The sequence below is a fragment of the Centropristis striata genome, chromosome 4, assembly GCF_030273125.1.
Source record: "Centropristis striata isolate RG_2023a ecotype Rhode Island chromosome 4, C.striata_1.0, whole genome shotgun sequence".
In the NCBI taxonomy this organism is placed as follows: Eukaryota; Metazoa; Chordata; class Actinopteri; order Perciformes; family Serranidae; genus Centropristis; species Centropristis striata.
In genome coordinates, this window is record NC_081520.1 from 22,377,986 (window position 1) to 22,405,759 (window position 27,774).

Sequence of the window (27,774 nt, forward strand, 5' to 3'; positions counted from 1 at the left end):
TAATAATATATGTGTACATATATCCACTTTAATAGAAGAAATATTTAGAGACATTTTAGTTTATGTCTTTTGCCCTTAAGCTTTTTTTTTAATTATAAATGAGTGTTGTTTTCTTGTTTGTTGATTATTTCTGTAATATTTACTCATGCTCCTCCACCTTATTTGTATCTATTATTTTTTTATACATAGGAGTGAGTAGATATGTGTGTGTGTGTGTGTGTGTGTGTGTGTGTGTGTTTAAATATGTGCATTTGAATATATATATTTCAAGTTACTGAGTAAGAAATGCAATTATTTTTACAATGCCAAAATTGTTATTTATGCATAATGCAACTGTATGGTGGTTAGATGATGTTTGATGATGACAATAAATATTATGAAGGTGCAGAGGTATAAATGTTATGTGATGTATTTTCGCTGATCTTTCTGGGTAAATTTCATATTCACAAATCTAAATTATCCTGCTTAAAATCAGTTAAACATCTTAATAATAAATTAAATTTGTTTTCTTTGAAAACTAATTGGAATTTATAGATTACCTCAAACCAACAGACTCTGAAATCCAGCTTTAAGTAGAAGGATGCAGGAACTCCTCTCCACCATTGAGTGGTGCTGTCTACAATGTTGTGAGTGGAATAGAATAGAATAGAATAGAATAGAATAGAATAATAATATTTATAATGTATTTTTTCTTATAGTTATTATTATTTTTTATTTTTTTACCACGTATCAAAACTGAAGTACTGAAATGCAATAAGGAGAGGTATGCCTTATGTCTGTAGTGTAGTAATGATTTTTTGGTATTCAGTTGGAGTCACATTATATGGAAGCTATATCATTTTTTTAATTACTTAATTTAAGGAATAAGACCCAATTGAAATGAAAGCGATTTATATTTATATTTTTTATTGTCATAATTTACACTAATATAGGCCTATGCATTGGCATAGTGTTATGAAAAAAATAAATTTGTTGATGGTCCCTAAGTCAACCCCCAGCGGTTATCGCTAGAGAAAGGAGGGAGGGGAGCAAACCGTCCTTCTACTGCCAGCACTGGGTAAAACTGAAAGAACACACTGGATCTGCAAATGTCTGACGAACCATAGATATAAAGGACATTTATATGTGTACGTCAAATATCCAAATTAAAACTAACTTCGCCGCAGGTCAGCACCTCAGGACCATTCATCAGCACACAAAACATACAGACTATGGCTGTAGGTTTTGAAAAAAAGTACATTTGGGTGTATTAAAGAAGTATCAGTTGGAAATATTTGACTCATGATACCAGGGTGCGTTCACGAACAACATACCTGGCCTTGATTTGTCTGACCTAATCCAGTGCGAACATTCCTTTGTGATTATATTAATGAGTGTTTTGAACTCGATATGAATCTGTCATTGCAATGTTGTGGCATGTCCCTTTAAAGCCTCATGAACCCGTCTGATCATACATAGTGCAGCAGTTTGCGAAGAATCACTGAATCATGAGAACCAGTGATAATGCGCACTTCTCTGTCACCACGGCAACCACAATACGTTTCTGTGGATGAAGTCATTTGTTACGCTGATCGTCACCATGGTTACAACCTAGAGAGGGCGCTGCGGAGGAGCGTTCCACGTAAAATGACGCAGGGCGGGGGCGTGCCCGTGATGCGCGCTGCGCAAGGCTGCTTGTTGTTCCCGCAGAGAGGCGAGAAGATGGCGGCCGTGTCAAGCGGAGGTGCTGCTGGGTCCGCTGCGGCCGGGATTACGCACTCTGCCCGACCGACCCACGCAGGCATGGGCTCCCAGAACCGAGCCCAGCCACCCTCCGGGATCAGCCACCCCAGTCGTACCAGCACGGCCACTGGGTGCATCACCAATCCTGGCCACAGTTCGGCCACCAGGCCCCCCCCAGCCCGAGTGGGCCACTACGAGATCGAGCGGACCATCGGCAAGGGAAATTTCGCGGTTGTTAAACTAGCCACACACATCATTACCAAAGCAAAGGTAAGACGACTGATGTCAGAGCGTTTGAGGTGAACAATTACAAGCTGTCATTGTTTTATTTGAAGCCTTTTCGGCCATGTATTCGGGATGCCGCTGGGGCCTTGAGGCTCTGGAGACACAGCGGCCAGCCGCTCTGGTGACACCGCTGCTTGGTGCTGGGGGTCCGCTCAACACGGGGCATCACCTCTAATACTGGACACAAACACATTTATCACAAGATAAAGCTTGTTTCATATTTATTGGCTATTGTTGTTTTTAAGAAAAGCTATAAAGGCCCGAGGTTAATGTGTGGAGCAGAGGACGGAGAGAAGAAGGGTATTGACGAAGATGAAACAGAGGAGACACACAATATTCCGACTAGCTTAGCTTGTTAGCTAATTAGCTGTTCGGCTAGATGCGGATATCTTTAAGGCATGCGAACAGACCTGGCTGGATATCTTTAAATGAACAACCAACTTCCAAAGTTGATAGGCTTAGGTTGCCCAAGTACTATAGCTCTTTGTGAAAGTCAAAGTAAAAGTATCAATCAAAACAGTTTCAAGCTAAGTATAGCAGATACAGAGACTATAGCTTTTTAATTAAGCTAGTTTGACACTTTGCTTTTATATTTTCGCGTGAGAAAAAGTTTACTACGTCTTTACAATGCAACCATTTTATCGTGCTGTAAGTGAAGCAGTTTGTCAAAACTATTTTTCGGCTTTGTGCACCAGTTTTCCTGGTACTAAGATATTCCAGTTAATAGCTAGGTGACATTTTTTGAATCCTCTCTGACAAGAAAACATTGACATGGCAAAATTAGTGGTTTCAGAAATGCCACCACTCACTATAAGTGTACGTAGATGCTTTTGCATAGTGTGGGCGCCATTTAACAGTATGCAGTGTGATTGACACACTTGCAAACAAGTTATGTTTATGCAAAACACTATCATTCTTGATTAGTAGATGCATTACATTGCGGTTTTTCACAAATCAGTTTTGTGCTATAAATCTATAACTTGATTATGATACATAACAACATACCCAGGGTTTTTGTAAACGGTTTTTTTGTGCTTTTGGCAAACAGACAGTTTTTGGCCTTTTATATGAAGCAGGGCATTACAAGGTGAAGGGATTACTCATAGTCCAGGTAATGTTTTTTTTTCTGTGGACATAGAGGCTTGGGTGCCTCAATGTTTCATTGCTTTATTTGCCTGTCAGCTGTTCTTTGTCTCTCCAGATATGTTGGCCATGTGTAGTTTAAGTCTAAAAGGGCCAAAACAAATAACTAATCAGAAAACACCAGTTGGTGCAATGGAGAATAACAGCATCAGTAAGATTTCTGCAAAGAGACGTTTTTATGCTTGGTCTGTTTGCTTCTACTCAGGACCCTTTGTGCAGTATGGTGACATAAAAAGCCTTCCTCTGATGATATGACTTTTGTGATCAGTATACACATCCCTTATGACGGATGCTCGGTAGAACACTCACAACAAATAGGGGTAGTTGAGTTCAGACAGCTCCTGCAATATAATTGTTTTTTGAAGAGCCTTTAATTCTAATGGCACAAATAAAGGTGTGTCATGCCAGCTGAGTGTGCAGCTTTACCTTTATACCCTTGTCTACATACACACAGACAGGCAGACACGAGACATTTGGATGCTTTGCACCACATAGCCAATAGAACCTTCCAGTTAGTTTCATGGGGCCAAAATAAACTTGAGTGTCATGAAGTGTTTTTCAGTTCTCCAGACATTTCTTGAAACCTGCGTTGATATGACTATTATGTCATTTACAGACTATTAGGTATGGGAGCTGTGTGTTCAATGTGTTATCAGAGCATTATAAAGAGAGCTGCAATGGTATAGTGAGAGATTGATGAGCTGGTTAGAAAGCTTTACTCCTTGTGTGTTAGCCTGTTTATGCTTGCCTGGTTATATCTGTGTGGCTTTCTGACGGAGTGTGAGAGACGGGCAGAGGACAAAATGACAGTGGACCATGGACTGACAGCATGAAAGAGAGGCCTTGTTTGTTGTCTGTTGACAGTGGTCGCAGACGGACCAGTCAGCTCATGGTTTTCACCAACCAGCACGGGGGTTTCAGCACCCCCGAGTTGCTCATGAATATCAGAAGAATAGGAGTGTAGTTTTACATGCCTGTGGAAATCATGAATATGGATATGATGATCAGTCATCAGATGAAATGCGTTTTGGAGCCTTGTATTATGGCCTAGGTTTTATAACGATCCAATGATAAATGCTGACTAGTCAAAAATAGCCTAACAACTCTCTCAGTTGTTAGATGGAGCTGGATGATACCCTGCAGTGCAGTCACACACAAGCAGACCTGGTTATTTATACTTGGTAGCTCAGGGAAAGGGATGGCCTCTTTCAATGCCTTATTTGCGATCTGTTGTTTTGTTAAACCTGAAACATTCAACAGGCAATTTGTTTAAACTTTTATTTCCCCAATAGACATTTACATTTCAACCATGTATTTTGCAAATTCTTGTGGAACGGAGGCTACTGCTGTATGTGCTCACAAACACAGAGGCAGTTGCACAGCAGAAATGGCAGATTGCTATTGTGGTGCACCTTGATGTTGTAATAGTGAAAGTTCATCTTCTCTCAACAAAGGCCAGCTAGACAAGTTAAAGTCAAAACAAGAGTTTTGATACACTCACACAAATGCTATGCTTGAGGCAGTTGGGCCACACTTTATTGTCTTGATAACTGTTGATTTCAATGTTTGCTCTCGCTATAAACTTTATTGCTAGTCATGACCCTTCAACAAAGGACAAGTTCTCTGTTAGCTGTGGGTAATACTCATAAACACTTGTAAGAGGGTTAGCCCTAATACAGCTGTACGAGTTTGGAGACTCAGTAGACTATGACCAAACCATCATTGCTTTTGATATATATTCAATTTTGCAGCAGCATTACCAGCCTTTTTTCTGTCTGATTTTCATTTCAAATTTTTACAAAAATGAGGTAGTAGACAACTTACAGGAATAGCTGTCGTTATAGTTCTCGCCAAGCAGTGTGAAAAATGACAGCAGATGAAATTTGAAACTAGTTGACACATTGTTTTTACATTAGGCACAGTGCTTCACCTAAACTCTATAATGGCAGGTATAAACATGAAATAATTAATAATAATGCCATCTCACACGACACAAAATGATTATTTTCACATTATAGAAGCTCTAACGAGGAGCACAAACATTTTGTTTAATAAAACACAATCATTGTTAATAGGTTTAATTGTGATACATTTCATGCTGGTCGACTAATTTTTCAACACTATTTAGATTACAAAATGTTGCAGTTTGAATTCCAAGCTTGTGTCCAATCTCTGAAGCAACATCAAAGCCAGCATTGTATGTCTACCACTCCATAATGTCTACTGGGTTTTGTGGTTATATGTCCTTGAATCCTTTCAAATTATTTGAAATATGTTGAAATGTGTAGGATCTGTATAGAGCCTGGTAAATAGATGTTCCCTGTATCTACGTGTTGCTTCTTGGGTATCGTACAAAGATAGCTAAGTTGTTGAAAGAATTATTTTCCTGTTGACCGAGGTTATGGAACTGAGAACCCCACAGCACAAATTGATAGGCTATTAATCAGGCCTAATAGTCGCCTTGTGATTCAGTGCGCTCTACCCGAGATGATATTTCACATCCTGGTCACATTCCATAACAAATGGCATATTTACACATCCTTTCTAGGCCACATCAGACATTGAATCAGATTAATCTTCGAATTAATTGATTTAAGTCAATTATATGTTTCAGCAAGATTGTAGTGCCTACATTTTTAACCTATTTGGTCCTCACTGGGTAAACGCTCAGTGCAAGTATTAATGATAATGGCACGAGGACAGGTCACAGTGATTCCCCTTTGGAGCACGTACTCACCTACTGATAAAGAATTATACATGTATTTGTTGAAATTGTAAAAATGATAATTGCTGATCACAAATCACAAGAAACTGAATTTCTATCTTAAGCTTTCCTGTTTAATCTGATTAAAAGCTAAAAAAAAAACCCCAGTGTATTCATTTCATAATAGTATGAAACAACAAAAACACTCTAATCTTAGTCTTTATTAAGCAGTAACCAGAAAATTTAGTGCTTGTGTCATAATAGTTTACATTCATTAAATACCTTTCATAATTTTAATGTTCTGTCAGCCATGTGAGTGACTAAGTCTGTTCACACCTACCCAGGTTTTTTTAATTGAGCCTTTCCCTCCTTAGTTCTAAAAAAATCTTGAATTTAAATGCAAAAACACAATTAAAATGTTGCAGATTTATGTGTAAACATGTGTTGTTGGCAAGGTTAGAGCCAGCACTATTTTGGCCATGTCCGCCATTGCACAAAATGTCACCTTGTTTGTGATGCCTCACAAAGGAGACACACTCCAATGTTACAAGCCAAAAACTCTTTTTTTCCCCCCCCAGTCTACATGTCAACGCAGAAAACTGAGATTCTAAAATTCTTCACCATGGAGGGAGTTTTACAAAAGCCCCATTTTCAGTGACTTAAAACACAGTTTTGTCTGTACGAAAAGGCCAAAATGCTACATGAATGTACCTGTATGTCTGCAAGGTACTATATTTCAGTTGATATTTAATATAATCTTTTCCTTGTGAGTGTCTGCCATGTTTGATAAGCGCACGGACTGCCAATGCATGTTTGTGTGTGTGCATACTTGTGTGTCATAGCTTGACAAAGGGGGTATGGTCAGTGTCCTTGTGTGACCAGACTAAGGATCAAGTAAAGACACACTCTGTTTTGTTGTGCCTACAGCAAGGTGAGCGAGATTGGTAAAAGATGGCACTGTGTGGCGTGTCTTGACCTGTCTGCTCTTGGGGAAGCCGCTCTTCTTTCCCCTTTTTCCTGTCTTCTCCCCTCTCCTCTCGAGTGTTTTTTAGGCTAGAGAAGGATGAGCAGGAGGAAGAGGGCAGGCAGGAAGGCAAGCGTTAGGTAACAAGCCTAATGTTCTGTGTAACAATTTCACTCACTCTCTCTGTTACACTCACATACACACTCATGCACGGCTCTCTAACATACAGCATCCCTTCTCTGTTTCTCAAAGATGCACATATGCACACTCAAATGTGATTTCATTTGGGTGAATAATGTGACAAAGGCTGTGTTTCTGCTTGACTTATCTTCCTGCCCTGTAGTCATCTCCTGCTGCATTCTTAGTGGTGTGAATCCGCAGGCAGCCGGCTTCAAAAGGGAAGAACACAGCCCAGACTGTGTGTGTCTCTGTTACATGACGTGAGAGAGGACAGTGTTTGCTTCATCAGTATAATCCTATTCCATGTGAGCCATATCAGCACCTATGTTGCTGCCCCAGACTAATGCCCGCAGTAACCATGGTACTAACAGTACATGGCAGCACACACTGTGGCACTTAAAAATCACAGCTCTGTACCATCATCATCCACAGTGCTGCTTGTCGTCAGAGGCGACTGTGCGTTGCCAAGGCTCCCAGTTGGAGAAAGGTCGCTCCCAGCCTTACTGGTTTCCATAGTGATGATGGAAGCCCTAGCCCCCAACCACCAGTTCTGAATGGAAGTGACTTGTCATTGGCTGAGCCCATTGTCATGTCATGAAGACAGACATAATTTTTTGATTAGAAAGTTGTAAGCTGGATTTATATACTGGTAGTTGTGTTTGGGTTTCCCACGTCAATGTTTCAGACTGGCTGGGTCATTGGTTCTGTTTGCCATTGAATTGATTGCTCCCTGAAGTAGGTTGTAGCTTTGCGTGTGCCAACTCTTCTAGCCAGAAGCCACAGCTGTGATAGTCGAGAGCTAAGGTCTTGCTTGGTTGATGTTGCTGCTTCCAATACATGTCTTTCAGAGTGTTTATGCTGATCTGTGCACTAAGAGTGGGCTGTATGGACCAAGTGCTCTATTAAAGTTTATAGAACTTTGTGTCCTGATAACATTATATGTTGTGGTCAAGCATATTTTCTAAAAAAAAAAATCAATTGAAAGTCTTCAATGAATTAAATAATCTGTTTGTTTTTAGGTAATCCAGCTAATTCAAGCAGAGTAACTAGTCACATCCAATCACAGTAGGTATTTAAGAGATAGCTATTATGGGGCTATAAACCCAATTTAGGGAGATTACTGATTAATCTACTGATTTTTTTTTCTCCAGTGTCAAGTCTAGGACATATTAAAAAGTTGCTTAAAGCTCCTGTTAAAAGTTTCTAGAACCCAAATGGGCATCTTTAAATATGTCTAATCTTGAATTTAAAACCAAGGGATATTTATTATGTCATTTATTTAATGTTGGACATCTAACCAGGAATGTGTGACATTTCTTCATGAATAATGCCTATTAATGGATTATATAAATAAATGCCTATTAATATTGTTATTACCAATCAAATTGATTAATCAACACATTTTTGCAGCCCTGCTGCGGCGTGACTCTAGTATGCAAGTAGGGATGGTATGTTATGATCGTGAAAGACCTAATGAACTGTATCCTCCTCATTAGTTGCAGAGGGCATTTTGCTCAAGTAAAGCAGTAGAGGAAGTGTAAACAAGAATGCTCAGTTTTATATTTAACTGGTAGCCTTATAAAATGTTAAGCCTTCCTCAATTCCAATTTAGGTGGTCAGAATTTCAGAAGATAAATATTTTGAGTATCCTTATTTATGTCCTTATAGAGACACGTTGCTCTCATTGTAAAGTCAATTCCAAACTGGATCTGCTGGATTCTTCTTTATAAGCACCAATCGGCAATCACTGTCAAGATGGGAATGTGAACTGGGTTTTATAATTCTATTTCCTTCTTCTGTCCAGTGAAATAGATTTTTTAAAAAGACGTTCTTTCTCTACAATGCCATATTGAATTTGTTTGGTTGCTTTGTAGAGTACATGCTAATTACATTCTGCTTGTCCTGATGGCACTAATACAAGTAGTTGCCAAACACTGGTTATGCTCAGTTACTCTCCATGAAGTGTGGGCTCTGCTATGCAAGAAGAAAAAACCCCTGCAAATGGCAGATTATTGTGTGATGTCCAGGCTTTTCCACACTGTAGTGTGTCCCCAGCCTGACACACTCAACTGAGTCATTTCCACACATAAACTCTTACAAGTGCACAACACACACAACATCTCTGAAAGGCATTGTGCTGACTCATACTGCCTGTAAGCTTTCATCTCTGCATGTGCACGCGCATAATACAGTCATAGTGCTGACCTGCTATGGCCTTGTCTTGTTTGTATGACGCTGTGTGATGTCTTTTGCATTTAGACAAACACATACAAGTCACACTTTTAACTTCATATCAAGCAGCATCTAGTTAGCGATTGTAAAGACTATGTTTACACCTTGGCCATGATGCCATATATTCAACCTGAACAGGGGCGTGTGTATGTGTTTACAATTACGTGTACATGTGTAAGTTGAACTACCAACTCAATGCTGATATGGGTTAAGCCTGAGCATTACACCGCTTGCGGGTGTTGTAATCTGTCACCTGCTGAAGGTTAACCTCATACATTATATCACCACACAATCTATGTGTGTGTGTGAGTGAGTGAGTGAGTGAGAGAGAACACAAATGAGCCGATAACATCCACTTACCCCAGCATCCCACTGTAGACATTACACCATAGACCCAATTCTCTGTTTAGGCTAAGCCTCATTATAATTGAGTCATACATAAATGTTTTCAAAGTGGGTCGTAGAGACCTAAAGAATAAAAAAAAGTACACACAAAAACAGGCCACTAAATTAAAAAATGAAGGAAAGAGATGAAGTGTGTGTCAGATATCTGTGGTCCTAATATGAGATTGGTTTAGGTTCACAGGGAAAGGTAAGAGCAGGTCAACCTTAAGGAGTTAGTAGGGCAGTGGATTTACTGGTGCTAAGAGAGGCGTAGAGGGGTTCCCATTTAGCATGAAATGCATCTACGTTGCTTTGTTGTTTATATCTAATTCATTCAAGAATGCAGGTATATGTTTGTGTAGAGTTTATTGCCTCAAAGTATATGTTTATACAAAAGGACATTTTCCCCAAGGTGTTGCTGTGACATTAGCTTGTGTATAATTCTAGCTTTTACGTGGGAGGTGCATTGTTCTAGTAGACTTGTGTTAAAGCTGGCAATCACCTGAAACCACCATAATCCATCCAATTTAAAATATTGTGATAGGAGAGCTGGACATTGGTGGCATTTGGAACTGTAGGCCAAGTACTACAATGTCCATGGATTTTATGTCTTGCATAGTGGTGTGTAAGTGTACTGCCTGACATAAAGAGGGCTGCCTCTATTGCCAGAAGTGATTAGGCCTATTAGAATTTTATCTGAAATATGGATAAAAATAATTAAGAAAAAATATGCAGAGGTGTTGCATGACGCAGCAACCAAAGTGTCATCTAGTAGCTATCTTGATTATAAGACGAGGATCTGCTTGATTCAGCTCAGCAAATGACAAATATTGATCAGTCAGCAGGAATGAATCAGAATGTTGTAATGTCAGAAACAAAAGAGCAAGTTTTTTTTTTAGTTGAGTGCAATGGAGGCAAATGGTCCTCTGTCCAAATCAGTTGCGGATTTCTGATAATAAATCTGCTGCTAAGCTGCCAATTACACAGCTGGAGTTACCTGACTAGAAACAGCACTACGTTTTCATAAGTTGATGATTACCTAAATGGAAAAGGTTAAATCAACAATAGGGAAACTGAAAAGGCAAAACATATAAGGAAATACAGGTGGCAACACCAAAAGCAAATTGTTTTTTTAAATTGTTTTTAACAACTGGGCTCTGATATCATTAAAGACACACTTTAAGTGGTATCTCCACTGCACATCTCAACCTTTTTGAGAGGAAGAGAATGAACTGTGTTTTTGTCAACTGTGGTCTGTGGCGACACCAGCAGCAAATATGCAGACCTGAAAGGAAAGATAAGTGAATTATCGTTCGCCTCTTGATTGAGTTTAAGATGGATATTTAACTCTTGTTTTTTTGCCATCAGCTGGTGTGAAGCTAGTATCAGTCTGCAAGTTGTGTAATGTACAGTAAATGGTTCAGACTCCTTCGCCGGGCACCAGCTGCTCTGGGATGGAGCTGTGTTGAGGTCACTGTCTTGTGATCGGAGGGGCTATGTGACACTCCATCTCATTGCAGCCTCTCAGCAGTGTACACCCAGATCTTATGATGGAAAATTACAGTCATGGAAGCTAGAGAAAAGCAAACTGAACACCCTGAGGCTACTAATGTACAAGCTCAGAGTGCAACATATTTATTGTATCATGGCGGGGGCTAAAGCTGAAACCAAACCTTTGAGATAAACACTGGTCAAATGATTGTTGGCAGAGTACAGCTTACCACTTAGCATCACCACTTGTCAAGCTAGGTCTATGCTTGTTAGCATGAAAAAGTGTCAGTTCTTAAGAGGGTGACTGTCTAAATCTCTCTGATAGGAGAAGCAGGAATTGAGTGGCAAAAATGTAAAACCTGAAACATTAGCAACTCCACAGTGACTGCTAACAGCCCCGTTATGTTTATCTTGCCATTGAAAAATCTCTTGCGACAAGGTTTTATATTGAGACACACACCAAGCCTCTGTATAATTGTAGTCGTTGCCCAGTCTCACAATTTTTAGAAGGACCCATTGTCTGCAAAATGAGCATAATGTGTATGGGTAGAGGTTGAAATGCATGTTGAAACGTGTGTGTGATCCAGATGTCCTGTTGTTACCCTCCAGAAGATGCAGAGGGGAGCGATTTCATCAACAAAACTGGATGACTGCCAATACCAAGAATAGATTCCCGGAGCTTAAAATACCACATAAACACACATTCCAAACTGATGCAAACTTATACACATAGATTGCAAGAGTTGTCTAAATAACACTTGATTTATCATTATCTCTATGTTTTGCTGATATTCGGTCTCTTCATTTGACTTGTGGACTTCTAGATTTCAGCAGCACTTTGCCAGTACAGAAGACACAATTATACAACAAGAGGCATTCAATGACTGCTGATGTAGAGTACAACATAACTGGAGCATTGGTTATAAAGCATTATAACGGCCATTTGAGTCTTATTATTACATTAATTGTGATCAAAAACTAGTCAACATCAGCAGCTAATGTTGGCCTAGTCCAACAGCAAGTAATCTGTCAGCAGCCTTTCATTCCTTTCATTCACTAAAAGCCAGTCTGAGAGTAACTCTTGTCCGGTGCCCTTTTGCTCTGTCACTCTCTCCTTTTCTCTTCTTACCTTGCTCCGACAAGGTCCTCTTCGTAGAGGCCGCTGAACCCACTTTAGTTGCCAACTCATCCTCTGGCTCAGGCACGACCTTGGAACCGTCTCCCCCACCCCAGGCCTGAAAAGAACCTCCTCCTCCTCTTAGCAGCCTAAAGCTCTTGTGCTCGTGGTTTCTAGCTTCTGTGCTACAAGCAGTCCTGACAGCAGAGGACAATGAGCTAACAGCAGCTAATGCTACAGTTAGCTTTACTATAGCAATAAGTAAAGATTTCTCTTCATAAGGAAAGGCAGAGGACATCAGACAGAAAACAAGAAATATTATAATAAATCATAATCTGTTGTTGCTTTTTCCTATGATAAATGGTGCTTGTATAGCTAATCGATACTTTGCAGCTTCTTGCCTACGATTGAACCACAGCGGTGATGATGAACAGTACATCATTTATTGAGACTGAGTGACACTGCCCCACCCTTTCTTTTATAAAGAAACCTACAGGATGCAGTAGTGCTATATTTTGAAATTTTGAATGGTACAGTGCAGTACGGTGCAGACCTCCGAAAAGGCCAGTGGTGCATTCACAAGCTCCTTGGATGGATGGGAAATTGTTCGTCCAAGTACTCTACGCCTGCTCGACGCCATTTGTAAAAGCCGGCAAAGCAGTGTTGCCAACTTAACAACTTTGTTGCTATATTTAGCGACTTTTCAGACCCCCTTAGCGACTATTTTTCAAAAAAGCGACTGGTAACAAATCCAGCAACTTTTTCTGGTGTTGTTGGAGGCGGGGGCTGGCGGCTCGTTAAGAACTGGGGATTACCACTGGGCGCGGAACGGCTGCGCAGCGGTTTTGCCCAGTCTTGTTTCAAAGTAGTGCAATAAAAATACAAATGTTTTCCCTAACATCATGAATAATCATGATTAAAGATCGTGATTACAATATTGATCAAAATAATCGTGATTATCATTTTGGCCATAATTGTGCAGCCCTATCAAGTTTAAGTCGTATTGTAGAAACAATATGGAAGCTACAAAGAGACGTGTTGTATTTGTTACTCAGAGAAAATGGATCAGATTAGTCATGAAATATGATTAATTAGAGGGGCGTTCACGTGAATTTTCACAGCCAGGAACTCTGCACAAATGCCCTATCTCGCAATGTTAAGGAAAGTGAAACATAGTTTATTCTTTGGCCCATGCTACACACTTCCACCAAGTTTCGTAAAATTCTTTGGTAAACACAGTCTTTGTAAATAGGAACATGGAGGGAAGACTTCCAGTAAATGTTTTCCAGAACAGTGCAGTGCCCTTGATGGAGAGCTACACACACTGATCTGGATTAATGCCACTGTCAGATGTGGTTCTGTGCTCTCCTAGGAGCCCCCTCTTTGCTCTTTCCCTCACTTCCTTTTCCTGTCTGCTACAGGAAGTCACCCTTGTCAGGCTTCAGATGGTCTGCTATCAGGAAAGGGAGAGCTCAGGATGGCACACAACAGAATTTGTGTGTGTGTGTGTGCGTAATTGTGTGTGTGTGTGTGTGTGTGTGTGTGTGTGTGTGTGTGTGTGTGTGTGTGTGTGTGTGTGTGTGTGTGTGTGTGTGTGTGTGTGTGTGTGTGTGTGTGTGTGTGTGTGTGTGTGTGTGTGTGTGTGTGTGTCTCACATGCTTCTCATTTTTTCACACACCCTCGGACTGTATCGCTCATCTATTTTTGGATGGAGATGCGTTTTGGGGCAGCCCCATTATCTCCGCTTGATGAAGTCATTAAAGTCATCTATCCATTTCTAAGTGGCAGCGCAAACCTCCTGTCACACACCATCACCGTCCACACTGCTGGAGCTATTGTCGAGAGCTCAGCTGTTACGCAAGAGTCGTGCTCGCAGTCGAAGGTCACAGCTCAGGTCAGGTTACCCAAACAAGCTGGATTCCAGGGAGAAAGCACTGTGACAACACACAGTTTCATCATCTTAATAAGTGTCAGTATCTCCTCCTGGCATCTTGTTTTTAATTCGCCTGGTGGCAGATAATAATTTGTGATTGTTTTTTGGTTTGTTAATGGACTAGCCATGTCATGTCAAATTGAGTCTGTCTGACTCATACCCTCCCCTTAGCTCTTTTGATGATTATTTTCTTAACACTTTACCCTTCCATGATTATTGTGTCATTATAGCAATATTGCAAGGGGCACTGAAATTGTTGCCTATAATTTACGTTTCAGATAAATAACATTTATTATGACTGTATTGTCTGTATTTCGAACACTCGAGCTGGTAAACAAAGTGCACCGTTAACATAAATTCTTTGTTTTGTCTCCTTATCCTATCCGACTCTTTTCTGTCTCTGTCTTCCATATTTACTCCTTCCCTCACTGTTCCCTCCCTTTAATCTCGCCCTCTGTCTTCACCACTTCGCCCTCTCTCATCATTCATCCTTCGCTCTTCCTCTATCTCTTTCTTGTTTCTCCGTCTCCAGGTGGCTATAAAAATAGTGGATAAGACCCAGCTGGACGATGAGAACCTGAAAAAGATCTTCAGAGAGGTGCAAATCATGAAGTTACTGAAGCACCCCCACATCATCCGCCTCTACCAGGTACACATTCGCACTCACCCACAGAGCCGACAGCCCGCTCTGCTCACATCTTACACCTGAGATCCATGGACCAATAGGAAAAGGACACATATGATTATGGTTATATATCTGGGGGGCTGCCCAGTACAACGACAGTCTTCTGCGTAGGAAAATGTCTATGGTGATTGGTGAGAGAGGAACTTTTCCTGCTGAATTTCCCGGGAATTTAACACCAAACCAACTGCTCACAAACAAACCTTTATAACATCAGCCCCCGAAGTTAAAACATAATCTAATCAATTTACCCAAACATGTAATGTTGAAATCCTCACACATAAAAACATCGAACACTATGCTGAGAAAATGTCAGATTTGTTCTATTTAAATCTCCCTGCGTGTATGCCAAACACTGCTTACTCATTCTGTTGTGCAATGAATGACCCACCCATCACTAGATGGGTCTGTAGGTCCTGGTTTCTTAGAATTTCTTTCTGTCTTTAGGTGATGGAGACCGAGAGGATGATCTATCTGGTCACAGAGTACGCTAGCGGAGGAGAGATATTTGGTAAGCGAGTTCCCTTCCACTGTTGCTTTGATGTAGATTGTCTTCATCATCGCCTCTCCCTTGGCTTCACAGTATGAATTTTCCGTTTTCTTAAATGTGTCAATGTGTACAGTACAGTTTCTGTACAACATTCTTGAAAATTTTAAACAGTGTGGTAGTCATCAAAATGTGGGCCATTTTTGTGAAATACATTTCTTATCAGTGCTGCAAATAATCATTATTGTCATTTTTGATTAACTTTCAGTTACTTCAGTCAATTTCTCGATTGATCACTTGGCTGTTTGGTCCCTATAAATGTCAGTAAATTGTGAAAACTCTGTAATCGGTATTCCCAAAGCCCGAAACGGAAATATCCACATTTCAGAAGCTGGCATTTTGCCTTTTTTTTTTCTTAAAAAATTACTCAAACTGAATAATAATAACTAATTCAACTAATTATCAAAATGGTCATTCATGTTATAGTTGACAACTAATTGGTTTATCTTTGTAGGTCCAAATCTAAAAAAGTTATTTACCCTCTGCATTTACAATTTTTACATTTTTGTCCATGATTGGTTTTTGTTTGCACTTTTTCTTTAAGTTTTTCTAAACACAGCTTAATTTCTTGTTTTGCCACTAACTTGCTTTTTTCTTTTGAGCCACCGATCTTTAGTGTGTTTCTGAAACTTAGTCATGTTCACTATCCTATGTCCCATTTCTCTGCTTTCTAAAGGAATAAAAAAATGTCTAAATGTCTCATTGATGGTATAATGTTGTTTATCAGGCCAAATCAAAAAAGATTCATACTCCTTACTTGCAAATTATAAATACAACTGAATACAGTAAATCTCTAAGCTGTCCATTGTATCTGTGTGCAGACCACCTGGTGGCTCATGGGCGTATGGCGGAAAAGGACGCCAGGAAGAAGTTCAAACAGATTGTGGCAGCGGTCCATTTCTGTCACTGCCGCAACATCGTCCACAGAGACCTGAAGGCTGAGAATCTGCTGCTGGACCACAACCTCAACATCAAAATCGCAGGTGTGTGTTTGCACCTAAGAATGTATGGGTGGGAAACTTAATTTAGTGGTTTTGGGCTGTCTTGGTGAGTGGGCGTAGGCAAGTGTCAACATGTGCTTTTGGAGCATTTTCTTGGGTTGATTGAATTTAGTGAAGTGATAAGATTGAATAAAGCTCACCTCTCTCCCCCGTCAGATTTTGGCTTCAGTAACCTGTTTTCTCGAGGCCAGCTGTTGAAGACATGGTGTGGCAGCCCTCCCTATGCCGCACCAGAACTCTTTGAGGGCAAGGAGTATGACGGACCCAAAGTAGATATATGGGTGAGTAGACTTGTAGGTATGTAGGCCTCTTTGGGCTGCAGCACAGGGTGTAACTAATTGGCTTGAAGACAAAAACAAAAAAAAGTGATTAAAAATGAAGTACTCATGGTTTGTTTTCTGCTGTCTTTTCTCTCTATAGAGCTTAGGTGTGGTGTTATATGTGTTGGTGTGTGGCGCTCTGCCTTTTGACGGCAGCACTCTACAAAATTTGCGGGCACGTGTCCTGAGTGGCAAGTTCCGCATCCCCTTCTTCATGTCCACAGGTAGGACTCCAGTCGGCTCTTACTCTTTCCCTTTAGGGCTGTTTCCACTACCGGAAATAGCTGGACAATACCCGCAATGAGGCGGGTCTTAGTTGCCGAAACGCCCCTAATTTCAATACGAGCAGTCTGGATCCGGCTTTTGTCAGGACTTTTTTAGTCCCTGTTGAAGAGCAGGGTCTTTTTTCTCCCCTGAACAGCCTGGTTAATAATTGGATAGATCCAGGGCTTGAAGACCTCCGGTGCCGGAAATCCGGCTTGGGATTTTTTTTTTTTTTTTTTTTATTTTATTTTATTTTTTTTATCATGTTTAAAAAAACAAAAAGCCACCAAAAACCCTTAGTTAGATCTGGGTAAGACCGGGGAGGGCGGCATTACGGTGGATAGCGTATAGCCTGCCGGAGAAGAAGAAGGCGGCTCATCGGCGAGCGTGCTTTAGACCCACGTCATTACTATTTCTCAAGAAAGTGACTGGAGACAAATCCAGCGACTCCTTCTTACTCTCTTTTTAACGACCGGAGGCCGGCTCGTTAAGAAGAGCCACCGTTAGCGGCAGTTAGCTCTGTAGCAGTACAGTGTGTATATGCTGCTGCTGCTGCTGCAGGAGAAACAGTGATCTGTTTGTTTACAACAAGCACCGGACACTCTGTGCGCAGTTAGCGCGTACCGTTAATTCACGATCACTATGTTTATGATCAGCGGAGACACTGTGCATAATAATTAGCCATGCTACTTTGTTTATGATCATTTGCTGTGCACAGTTCGCGACGGCGAAAACCATACGTCACCTCCAGAGTATCTAAATCGCTCTGGGGGCTAACTTGCTGTGGAGACACGCAGAGTGAGCGGACATTTGAGAGGGTGTGGCATGAGACTTTCCCGGTGGTAGTCGAAACACGGCTATACGGTCCGTGCGTGCGCTCTCCCACATTTCCACCGGGCGCGGAACGGCTCCGCCGCGGGTTTGCTCTGTCCTCTGCCCGGCGTCAGTTCCCACCGGGCGGGGAACGGCAGCGTAGCGAGCCAGCCGTATACACGCGAGATAACGAGAACACGCGATAATCCTGACCATACGGGAGACCGCGAGATCCCGTGATAAATTGCGTATAAGGTAAACAACAACAACAACAACAAACAGCTTACTTTGCTTCTCAGACGTGGAAGATCTGTTGATCTGACCTATCCTTATAGAAAGAATATGTTATGTCATCAGTGGCGGACTCAGTGCCGCCCCCCTTCATGCCTCCATGGTTGAAAAAGCGTGCTAAAGTGCCTCTAGAGTGGTGAAAACAAGAGGAAGTGCATTATTGGCTGCCCTTTACACGTGCAAAAAATTATTTGGTGCCCTCTAGATGTTTGCTCTCATTTAGCTCTCAAAGTGCACAAAATAGATGCATTTTACTTAAAAATGTACAAATTTTCTCCCGAGGGGGCATGCCCCCGGACCCCCCTAGATGGTTTGGTTCGATACTTTTAATTGTCAGTACCATATCATTAATGGCTATGATCTCGATCTCCTTTTAACTTAAGCTTATACTTAAACTTAATGCTTATATTTCATCATACATGATGCATCAGAGCTTTTGGTGTGCTTGTGGGGCCCCATGTTGTGCAGAATGGTCCCTTTTTATTTTTTCGCCCCTGCCCTTCTAACAGTTTGAGTCCGCCACTGTATGTCATAAATGATTGATGCTGTTCCACTTCAACAATCCGACTCTTGTCGTCCATGTCTCCGACCCTCTGAGACCCTTTGATTGATTGATTGATTGATTGATTGATTGATTGATGATCTGGTGCCAAGACGTAATGTTGATGTGAAGTTGTTTTAGGCTGCATGAACTGCGTATTGTTTTATTTTGAAAGGATTCTGTATTTTCATCTCGTTAACAAGAATGTCAGTTTTCCAGATATGCAGCTCCCCCCGCTAAGCGGGATGTGACTCAGTACTCTACACGACAACAACACACGCCATTTGTAAAAGCCGGCAAAGCAGTGTTCCCAACCTGCCTGCTTTGTTGTTAAATTTGGCGACTTTTCAGACCCCCTTACGACTATTTTTCAAGAAAGCGACTGGAGACAAATCCAGCGACTTCTTCTTACTCTTCTTACTCTTCTTAACGAGGCGCAAACGAGCCGGAGGCCGGCTTGTTAAGGAGGGCCGCCATTAGCAGCAGTTAGCTACAGTTAGCTCTGTAGCAGTACAGTGTGTATGTGCTGCTGCTGCAGGAGGTGTTCACTTAGCGATCTCTGTTTGTTTACAACAAGCACCAGACACTTTGTGCACAGTTAGCAATGCCATGAATTCACAATCACTATGTTTATATAAGCGGAGACTCTGTGCATGCTGCTTTCAGCTGCTGACGTTGTGCACAATTAGTGACGGCGAAAACCATACCTCACCTCCAGAGTCTCTAAATCCCTCTGATCCCTCTCAAACATTTCTACATAGCACCCCTAGTGGTCAAAAAATCCACAGGGTATCTGTAACAGTGGCTTACATTTATTTCCAATTGTGAGTTTTCACATGGGAAAGAAATATCAAAATGTTTATTGAAACCACATGGTATAACATATTGAGTAAACATTTCGGTTTTTCTGTGGATGTTGAGATATTCATTTCTGCCCTGAAGCATCATTTAAAAGGCACAATTAATGCCTGCAAGGGGGGAGTCTTTGATTAAAGATTTTAGTGTATTGTCTTTTTAAGTCACCTTTTGAAATATGAGAAGAACAGCTGACTAGATGCAGTTTTCTATCAGTATTGATAATAACGAATAAATGGACTATCTGAACATAAAACAAAAGAATCATAGACGAAAAAATAAGTATTTTCATGTATGTTTGTGTGCTATTGCAGACTGTGAGTACTTGATCAGACACATGTTAGTGCTGGAGCCCAGCAGACGTTTGACCATGGAGCAGATCTGTAAGAACAAGTGGATGAGACTAGGAGATCCGGACCCAGACTTTGACAGGGTAAGACCCCTCTGAAAGTATGATCATTGTATGATCATTTACCTTAAACCAACTCATTTTTGCCTGATTTTTGGTGTCAGCTAATTGTTTTCATCTTATACTGTTTGTTCTACATCTTTTAGAACTAGTAACTTTGAATAACTTTTTGCAATCGCTGATGGTTGGCTAGCAATTGCTCCTTGTCAAGAAATAGTTGGAAGTTGAACACATGACTTGAACCCCCCTCATCTCTTCTCTCCTCTCTTCCAGTTGATAGCAGAGTGTGAGCAGGTGAAGACGGAGAGAGAGACGGAGCTCATCAACGAGCAGGTGCTGATAGCCATGTGTGAGATGGGCCTGGACCGAGAGCGCACACTTCAGGTTGGACACAAATACGCAGCCGACTTGCACTTATGCGGGGTCTTCCCTCTTTTTTTTGTGAGACAAAGTTGGCAAATGCTGGAGTGCGTGCATGGTGGTCATGCCAGTTTATGTGCACACCTTAAGAGTGCCATGTGCTTAAGTAAAAAAAAATCACAATTTGACAGATGAAAGGGTGTATGGGGATTTGAAGGTTATACTGAAATGGAACTAAAAGATAAAAACAAAGGCTTTGAAATAATATTTTACTAAATATCAGTTTTAGTTTGTGCAATTTCTGTGTGCACATTTCACTCTTCTCTTTTTTTATTAGATACATCTTAACTCAGATATTAAACTTCCCCATACTTAGTTACTTTTCTAGTCTAATGATGTTAAATTAGCCTTTTTCAGTCACCACTTTCTTTCCTTCTCTATCTTACAAACACTTTAATATAATTATTTTGAATTTCAGGTTGCTGCATAACTAGTGAAAAACAACTGTTTATTTTTATGGCTGGTGATCATTTTAAATTCTACAATGTCGAGGCAGATCTGCCCTTTGCAGCTGCATTTACCATGGTGACCACAGTAAACAACACTGCTCTATGTGCAACATTTTACATGCAATTTACATTATATTTTGACTAAACAGATGACGGAATTTGTTAATGAATAACAGCAGTTCTTTTTTTGGCTACCTTGATATGGTACAAATTGTGAATGTGTCATTCCCCCGTTGCCTGCCTTTGAGTTAGATAGCCGGAAAACGCATGATGTATTTAAATTCTCACCGCTGCCTTTTGTTATATTGTATATTGTTAATCTCAGCAATTTATATAAATGCTGCTTTTTCCTCTCTAGTCCCTACAAACAGATGCATACGATCACTACAGTGCTATCTACAGTTTGCTGGCCGACCGCCTCAAGAAACACAAGACCCTTCGTGTTGCCCCGCCCACACCGCGCTCCATTAGCTATCCCCTTAACGCCATACAGGTCAGTCATTGTCCACTGTCTTAACACAACCTATGGTTATGTGATTATTCCTATGTGTATCTGCCTGTATATTGAAGTATATGAATCTAATCTTGATATGTTGATATGTCATTATATCAGCAGCTTCTATGTTGTCCTAAAAGTAACTGTTTATTATGACTTGAACTTGAGCGTGATATTACGACTGTTATAAATCACACAAATATGCCACTGTATATTTGTTAATATGTTATTAACTGCATGTTAATAGATAAATCAAGGCTCCCGGTCTGTTTGTGAGCTTTTCCACACTCACTACGGTGTGGACGGATGGCTGAACTGCTTTCACCAGGCTGACTGACTGCAGAAATTTACTGATTTACTGAATAGTTTACATGTCGGCTTCATGTTGAGATGTTTGTATCCCCACCCACTGTTGTGAGTGAGGGGAATCTGCATGCAGTGAAACAGCAACACAAAGACACGGAGTGTTAATCTATCAATGTGGATGTGATTTATACGTTTAAAATGCATATACAGCAGGATATTTGTGTGATTTTGAACAACTGTCTATGCAGAAAACGATTTGCTAAAATTAGACTTGACGTGTAAAAAAAAAAATGTGCCCTCAGTGTGGATTGACACATTTAATAGGATGGAATCCTTATTTGATCCATGAGACGATTGTAACGTCTAAAACGCTTCCAGTCGGGATTGGACTTGAGATCCTGAAGAAAAGTGGTTTTGCTGAAGGTGTTTCATAAGACTGACTTAGAGTAGTCATTGCGTCTGTCCACTGAGTGGACCTGATTGCTTTAACCCACATCTGCCAATGACATTACACTAATGAGATTGCGGGAAAATTAGTATAATCCTCACACGACCTGTCTGCGTGTTTGCTTGTGTGTGTACGTGCCCAGCAGACGGATCCACAGGGTAATCCCGTTAGCATGACCGTACCCCATGTCCAGCTCATCAACCCAGAGAACCAGATTGTTGAGGTGAGTCGACAATGCCGTCCAAACGGTTACATCAGCCTGTGAGGCAAGCTAAGACACAACTTTTGTTCATGGAGTTGAAATCTCAAACAACCCTAACTGTTTCTAAGAGTTAGACTGGAAAAAATTGTGGAATAGATGCACCACTTCTTCATAGCATACAACAGTCAACACAACAACACCCAGTCTCCATGTTTGGTGAGTTGTTTCTAATTACTGGCTGTCCAGTGTTCACAGTTCATTACTACAGTTTACTACTGGTAGTGTAGCCTGCAATCCATCGCACACGGTATGATCAGACACACATAGTCACACATACGTGCACACACACTTAAGCAGAACACACACAGCCTCAAAGCTGACTCACAAATGCTGTGAAACACAAGAATGCGTCAGATTACTGCATTGCAGTAGAGATTTTAATAGAAGGCCTGAACTTTGAAGCATGTACATTAGATTTGAAATACGTTTATAATGTGTATAATCTTTTTATACATTGCCACACGTGCACACAAGCATGCAACACACACTACCAACGAGCATTACTAATGACTAAATATGTGTATGTGTGTGTATTTGTTGTTTAGCCGGATGGCAGCATGGCACTGGACAGTGATGAAGGGGAGGAACCATCTCCCGAGGCCATGGCTCGCTACCTTTCGATGAGGCGTCACACTGTGGGAGTACCAGACCAAAGGTAGAACTCAACTCTCTGTAGTGTTTCTCTTTGTGCTACAGTACCAAACTCAGGCCTGTATTCTGAACTAATCTATTACTACTAGCTGACTGATCTGAAATTTCAAGTGATAACTCTCTAGCTAAAGTGAGCTCGGTAGTAATTCCAATTCCTTGTTTACCCAAAAGACAAACTGTTTCATTTTTAAAGCAATGAAAAGTATTTTCTAGCTCTTTTTAGCTTGCATTTAAATAATCTGTTCCAAATTAATTTTAATTATATGGTATGAGTTAGTTTCTAGGACATAAACTTTGCCATTGACTCGTCTTTCCTGTCGTCCTTTCTCCATCCACAGGACGGAAATGCAGGAGGACCTCCAGAAACTGCCACCAGGTTTCCCTCGTGGTGCAGTGCCCCAGCCCCCCTTCCCCCCACTGGCGCCAACTATTGGGCAAATGCACACTCTCATGCCCACACAGAGCTTGCAGCCCACACAGCAGCTGGAGTACAAGGTACAGACAGTTTGGTTTGATTGGACAGTGCCTCTTTTTGTGGACTCTGGAAGTCATAGACTATGCAAAAATCAGTCTGAGTATGAACCAATCTGACTCTCTGTGTGTGCTGGTTCTCCAGGAGCAGTCGTTGCTGCAGCCGCCTACCCTGCAGCTGCTCAACGGCATGGGGCCTCTTGGTCGAAGAGCTTCCGACGGTGGGGCCAACATTCAACTACACGCTCAGCTCCTCAAGAGGCCCCGGGGGCCCTCCCCACTTGTCGCCAGCCCGGTGAGGATCTCTGGATTTCTCTGTGTGTGCAATTTGTGCATTTTTCCCTCAAATAAACTGTGTTGACTGGTGAACTCTTTGCCTTTCTTAGCACCCTATCCCTGCGGTAGCCCCGGTGGATGAGGAGGGTTCAGATGGAGAGCCAGATCAAGAGGCAGTACAGAGGTAACCCATGAAGACGGTTTTTGGTGAAGGGGTGTACTGTACAGAGGTGCTGTCTAAATTGAATACTCTGGAGGGCCAGTAACCTGCGACAACTGGTCGGTGGGTTCTATATGAACTTGGCTAGCTTGATAGAAATTACTAAATTTAGTCGTTTTCTGAAGGTTTATGAATGGTTTGTAATTTTAATTAGATTAACATTTATCACATAATTTAAAATAATTTACTGGTACACACTTTCTATATAAACAAACCTTTTACAGGCCTAAAATACATCAGGCTAGTGTAGCTTTTGTAGGAAGTCAGCAAACCTAAATAACTTTGAATACAACAGAAAGCAAAAACTCTGGGCCTACCCAACAAATACTAGACATAGATACAAGATATAATGGATTAAATTTGACATAGATGGAGCAGGATGAGGCCAGGGGAAAGGACACGTACGTGATGTTGGATTCAGAAGTCCAGGTTAGGGTTACCCAGCTGCTCCTCTTCAGACAGCACCTTCTGTAGACTTCGCAAGTGTCCTGGGTTGCTGGGAGTGAGTGCCTCTAGGCTGCTCTGCTTTTTCCCATGGGAGGTGGCCACACTGCTGTGGTGCTTACCCCATCTCTCCTCCTTTCTCCATCGCGCAAGTGCCTTCTGCCACAGTTCCAAACTGAATCTGCCACCAAATCCAGCCCTTCTATCTTTCAAACTCTTTGGCCAAATGCTTCTTTTATCTCTTTCATTTCAGCAAGTGCCAAATTATTCTCCGGACTTTCTCACTCTTTCTCACACAGCTTTGCTAACTCTAAAGCTTGCAAAACCAATGATTAAAAAACATGGCAACCAGTCCAATCCTTAAATTGGAAGCTGGGGGGTTGTGGGATACCCATAAGCTATAACATCCATCTATGGTGTAATATTTTATGTTTTTCTGATTGGCTAAGATGATATGAATGATGGCACCCATTGGCAGAAGTGGGAAGGGGCGGGCCTTTCCCCCCCGTCTCCGTTAGCCAATGAGGACAGTGAGCTGACCAGCGCTGCTTCCTGTCTCCCACCCTCACCCCCGTCCTCCCCCCTCCCTGCGGCCCAGGTACCTGGCGAACCGCTCCAAGCGGCACACGACGCACGCGCTCACGAGCACATCGCATGGCGAGCCCTCGGCAGAGTCACAGCGGCCACAGGGCCCCCGCCAGAGGGGGGGCTGGGCCCTCGACACACACACCCGGTGAGGGGACACGCCCGCTCCGAGGCTGTATATGCACTAACACACACACAAACACTCAAACTCACGTTAAATGAGGGGCATATTAAGCCTTACTCAGTCTTTTCCTCTCTCTCTCACACACACACACACACACACACACACACACACACACACACACACACACACACACACACACAATTACTTGCACACACACACACACACACACACAGTTGATCTCACACACGCACATTGGTGAGGATGTACTCTCACCAGCTTAAGTTGCCTCACCTTCCAAAGAGGAAGGATGATTTTTCTTGTCAGTAGTGGTGTTTGAGGTGGAGGGTGTGGCACATGACAGACATTTCTACACATTACCAGTAAACCATAATTCAAAATAACTTTTTCTTCCTCACAAACCTGGAAAGAGCAGGTATGTGACCGGTTCAAAGCACATTGTTGCTGCAAAAGCTAAAAAAAACATTGTAGCAAAGCGAAAACATTGCCTCTGGCTTTTCATATTTTTGTGTTTTTAGTGTTTTAGCTGTTGTCCATTATACGTATCATCTTCCTCCAACTCAGTTTAGAAAGTGTTCTTTTGTATTTGGGAAGCAGATGCAGTGATCTGCTGGCCATCTGCACGCCAACTAATAGTAGTTGTTAATGTGCTCTATACTATGTAATAGGGCTGGGCGATACGATGATGTATATAATCAAAACACAAAAAAGTATTCCATATATATATATATATATATATATATATACACAGCCGACACTGGGCAGAATGTGGGCTACACCCTGGACAGGTCGCTGGACTATCACAGGGCTAACACATAGAAGCCCTTTTCAAATTGCATTTCCGCAGAAGTGCCATAATGAACTCTGCCGTCTTTTTCCTTAGGACATTTATACTGATTCCGCAACCGCAAAATATTGCCGTCCCCAGTCTGTGAATCCTGTATTAATACCGAAAGGGAGGGTAGTGTCTAGAGGTGTGAATCAGCAGAGGCCCTATGATGCAATGTTATCCCAATACTTGAGCCTCGATACGATATTATTGCGATTTTAAGCATTTTGCCATATGGTGAGTATTGCGATATAATATATTGCGATTTAACTGTTTAACTGCATTTTGTGTCCAAAAAATTAAATTAAATCAAGAATTGTTTAGTCAAATAAGAGAAAATTTTCAGTTTATTTCTCCACAAAGAGAGTCAAACCCACAGACTGACCAACAAAGCATTCAGTCAAACTAAACTGAACTGATATCAAACATGTTTGGACGACAACAACTGCAGCATTTCATCAAACTTCCTCAACTTTATGCTTCACTGCTCTGAATTTTTTTGAATGAAACATAGAAACCTAACTGACTAACCTAACTTTGCAGCGTTATTTCAACAAACAGTTTCATATGGTACCAGTATCTCCAGTATTTTCCTAAAACTGAGCCCGCTACTAGCACCAGAAAAAAAACAAACATTGAAAATACTGACTGCTTGCCGCCTTAGGAACGCTAAATACTGATACTTGGCGGCCATGAGTCAATATATAATATTGCCACGCAAAATATCGCAATACTATGCTGTATCGATTTTTATCCCCCATCTCTAGTAGTACCTTGTAACAGAGCAGCAGCAGTATGTGTACAATAAGCGACGGCAGCAGTGAGTGCATTCAAAACAAAAATGGTGGAATAACTGCACATTGTGCTTTTTCTCGTTGTAGAGATTCTACAGCCTCAAGCAAAGTTGTTCTGAATTTTGTTTCACATCGTTCGATTACTGTTGGACTCAAGTGAGAGGCGTGTTTCTGATGATGCGGTCCACTTACTTTCTTATAACCCAAGTGTTTGTCACACAAATAACATACGTCACGTATTTTCCATCTTGCGAGCTCCACTGGTTCACACTGATCCTGTCTCGAACAGTCTCTCCAATGTAACACCTCTGTTGCTGACTCCGAAAGTGCTACAGAGCCGGGAACACTTGGTCCCCCATTACGCGTCTGGGACATTCAGATTCAAGTCTGAATGGCACAGAGGCGTAAATATTGCCGCTTGAAACGGCAGTCTGAAAGGGGCTAGAGAAAGAAAACCACTCACATTATATATATATGTGTATATATATAAACAAACAAGCTTTCAAACGATCTATATCATATCAGAAGATTTTGGTCATATTGCCCAGCCCTACTATGCAATGAAAGCTAATCTCCTCAACTTAACAGTGATGACAAATGTCAGATGTTACTCCACTCAGTGCTTAAGGAAGAGCTTATTGGTTAAAATAAGCAAAAATAAGCATTTCATTTATGTCCTATACTGGCAGTGTTGCCTGTAAATGAATGTCCTTTATCAATGGTGCATATAAAGAAACTTTAACTTTAACTGATGATCAACTGTGGCATTTATTATCCTGAAAGAGATTCTCTGATTGACTTAATTTGCTAGTAAGGTGCAGTGACCTCTGAGACAATGTGTCAATGGTTCAAATATAAAACGCAGTCACTGTGCAAGTCTCAATATTAGGACCAGCTTCCAAACATTTGAGTCGTAGTTCTGCACAGGCTCTTCAAAGTCCAAATATTACAGTCAGATACTTGTTAATATTTTATTCAGGTTTGAAGATCTCAAGCTTCTCTTGTGTCTGTTTCTGTGTCTGTATGACTGAATGTGTGTGTCAATGTGTCTGTGTTATCTGTCACACTGCGTATTGTGTGTGTGCATATTGTGTATGTATGTG

The 27,774-nt window shown here is 41.3% G+C and overlaps 1 protein-coding gene across 4 annotated transcripts in view; it reads left to right on the forward strand.

Annotated features, from left to right (window-relative positions):
* Positions 1–1,677: 1,677 nt before the first annotated feature.
* sik3 (SIK family kinase 3) overlaps positions 1,678–27,774 on the forward strand; it is a 41,839-nt gene continuing 15,742 nt past the window's right edge. The window contains exons 1-15 of one of the 4 annotated variants that reach the window (XM_059330765.1): positions 1,678–1,992; positions 14,688–14,804; positions 15,285–15,348; positions 16,206–16,367; positions 16,542–16,666; positions 16,806–16,929; positions 19,784–19,902; positions 20,152–20,262; positions 21,106–21,240; positions 22,140–22,220; positions 22,805–22,914; positions 23,249–23,405; positions 23,527–23,676; positions 23,768–23,841; positions 24,920–25,054. In XM_059330765.1, coding sequence (XP_059186748.1) covers positions 1,702–1,992; positions 14,688–14,804; positions 15,285–15,348; positions 16,206–16,367; positions 16,542–16,666; positions 16,806–16,929; positions 19,784–19,902; positions 20,152–20,262; positions 21,106–21,240; positions 22,140–22,220; positions 22,805–22,914; positions 23,249–23,405; positions 23,527–23,676; positions 23,768–23,841; positions 24,920–25,054 — 1,955 coding nt within the window. In that variant the 5' untranslated portion in view covers positions 1,678–1,701. The remainder of the gene's footprint in view (positions 1,993–14,687; positions 14,805–15,284; positions 15,349–16,205; positions 16,368–16,541; positions 16,667–16,805; positions 16,930–19,783; positions 19,903–20,151; positions 20,263–21,105; positions 21,241–22,139; positions 22,221–22,804; positions 22,915–23,248; positions 23,406–23,526; positions 23,677–23,767; positions 23,842–24,919; positions 25,055–27,774) is intronic. The other 3 variants (XM_059330766.1, XM_059330767.1, XM_059330768.1) reach the window with 3 other exon arrangements.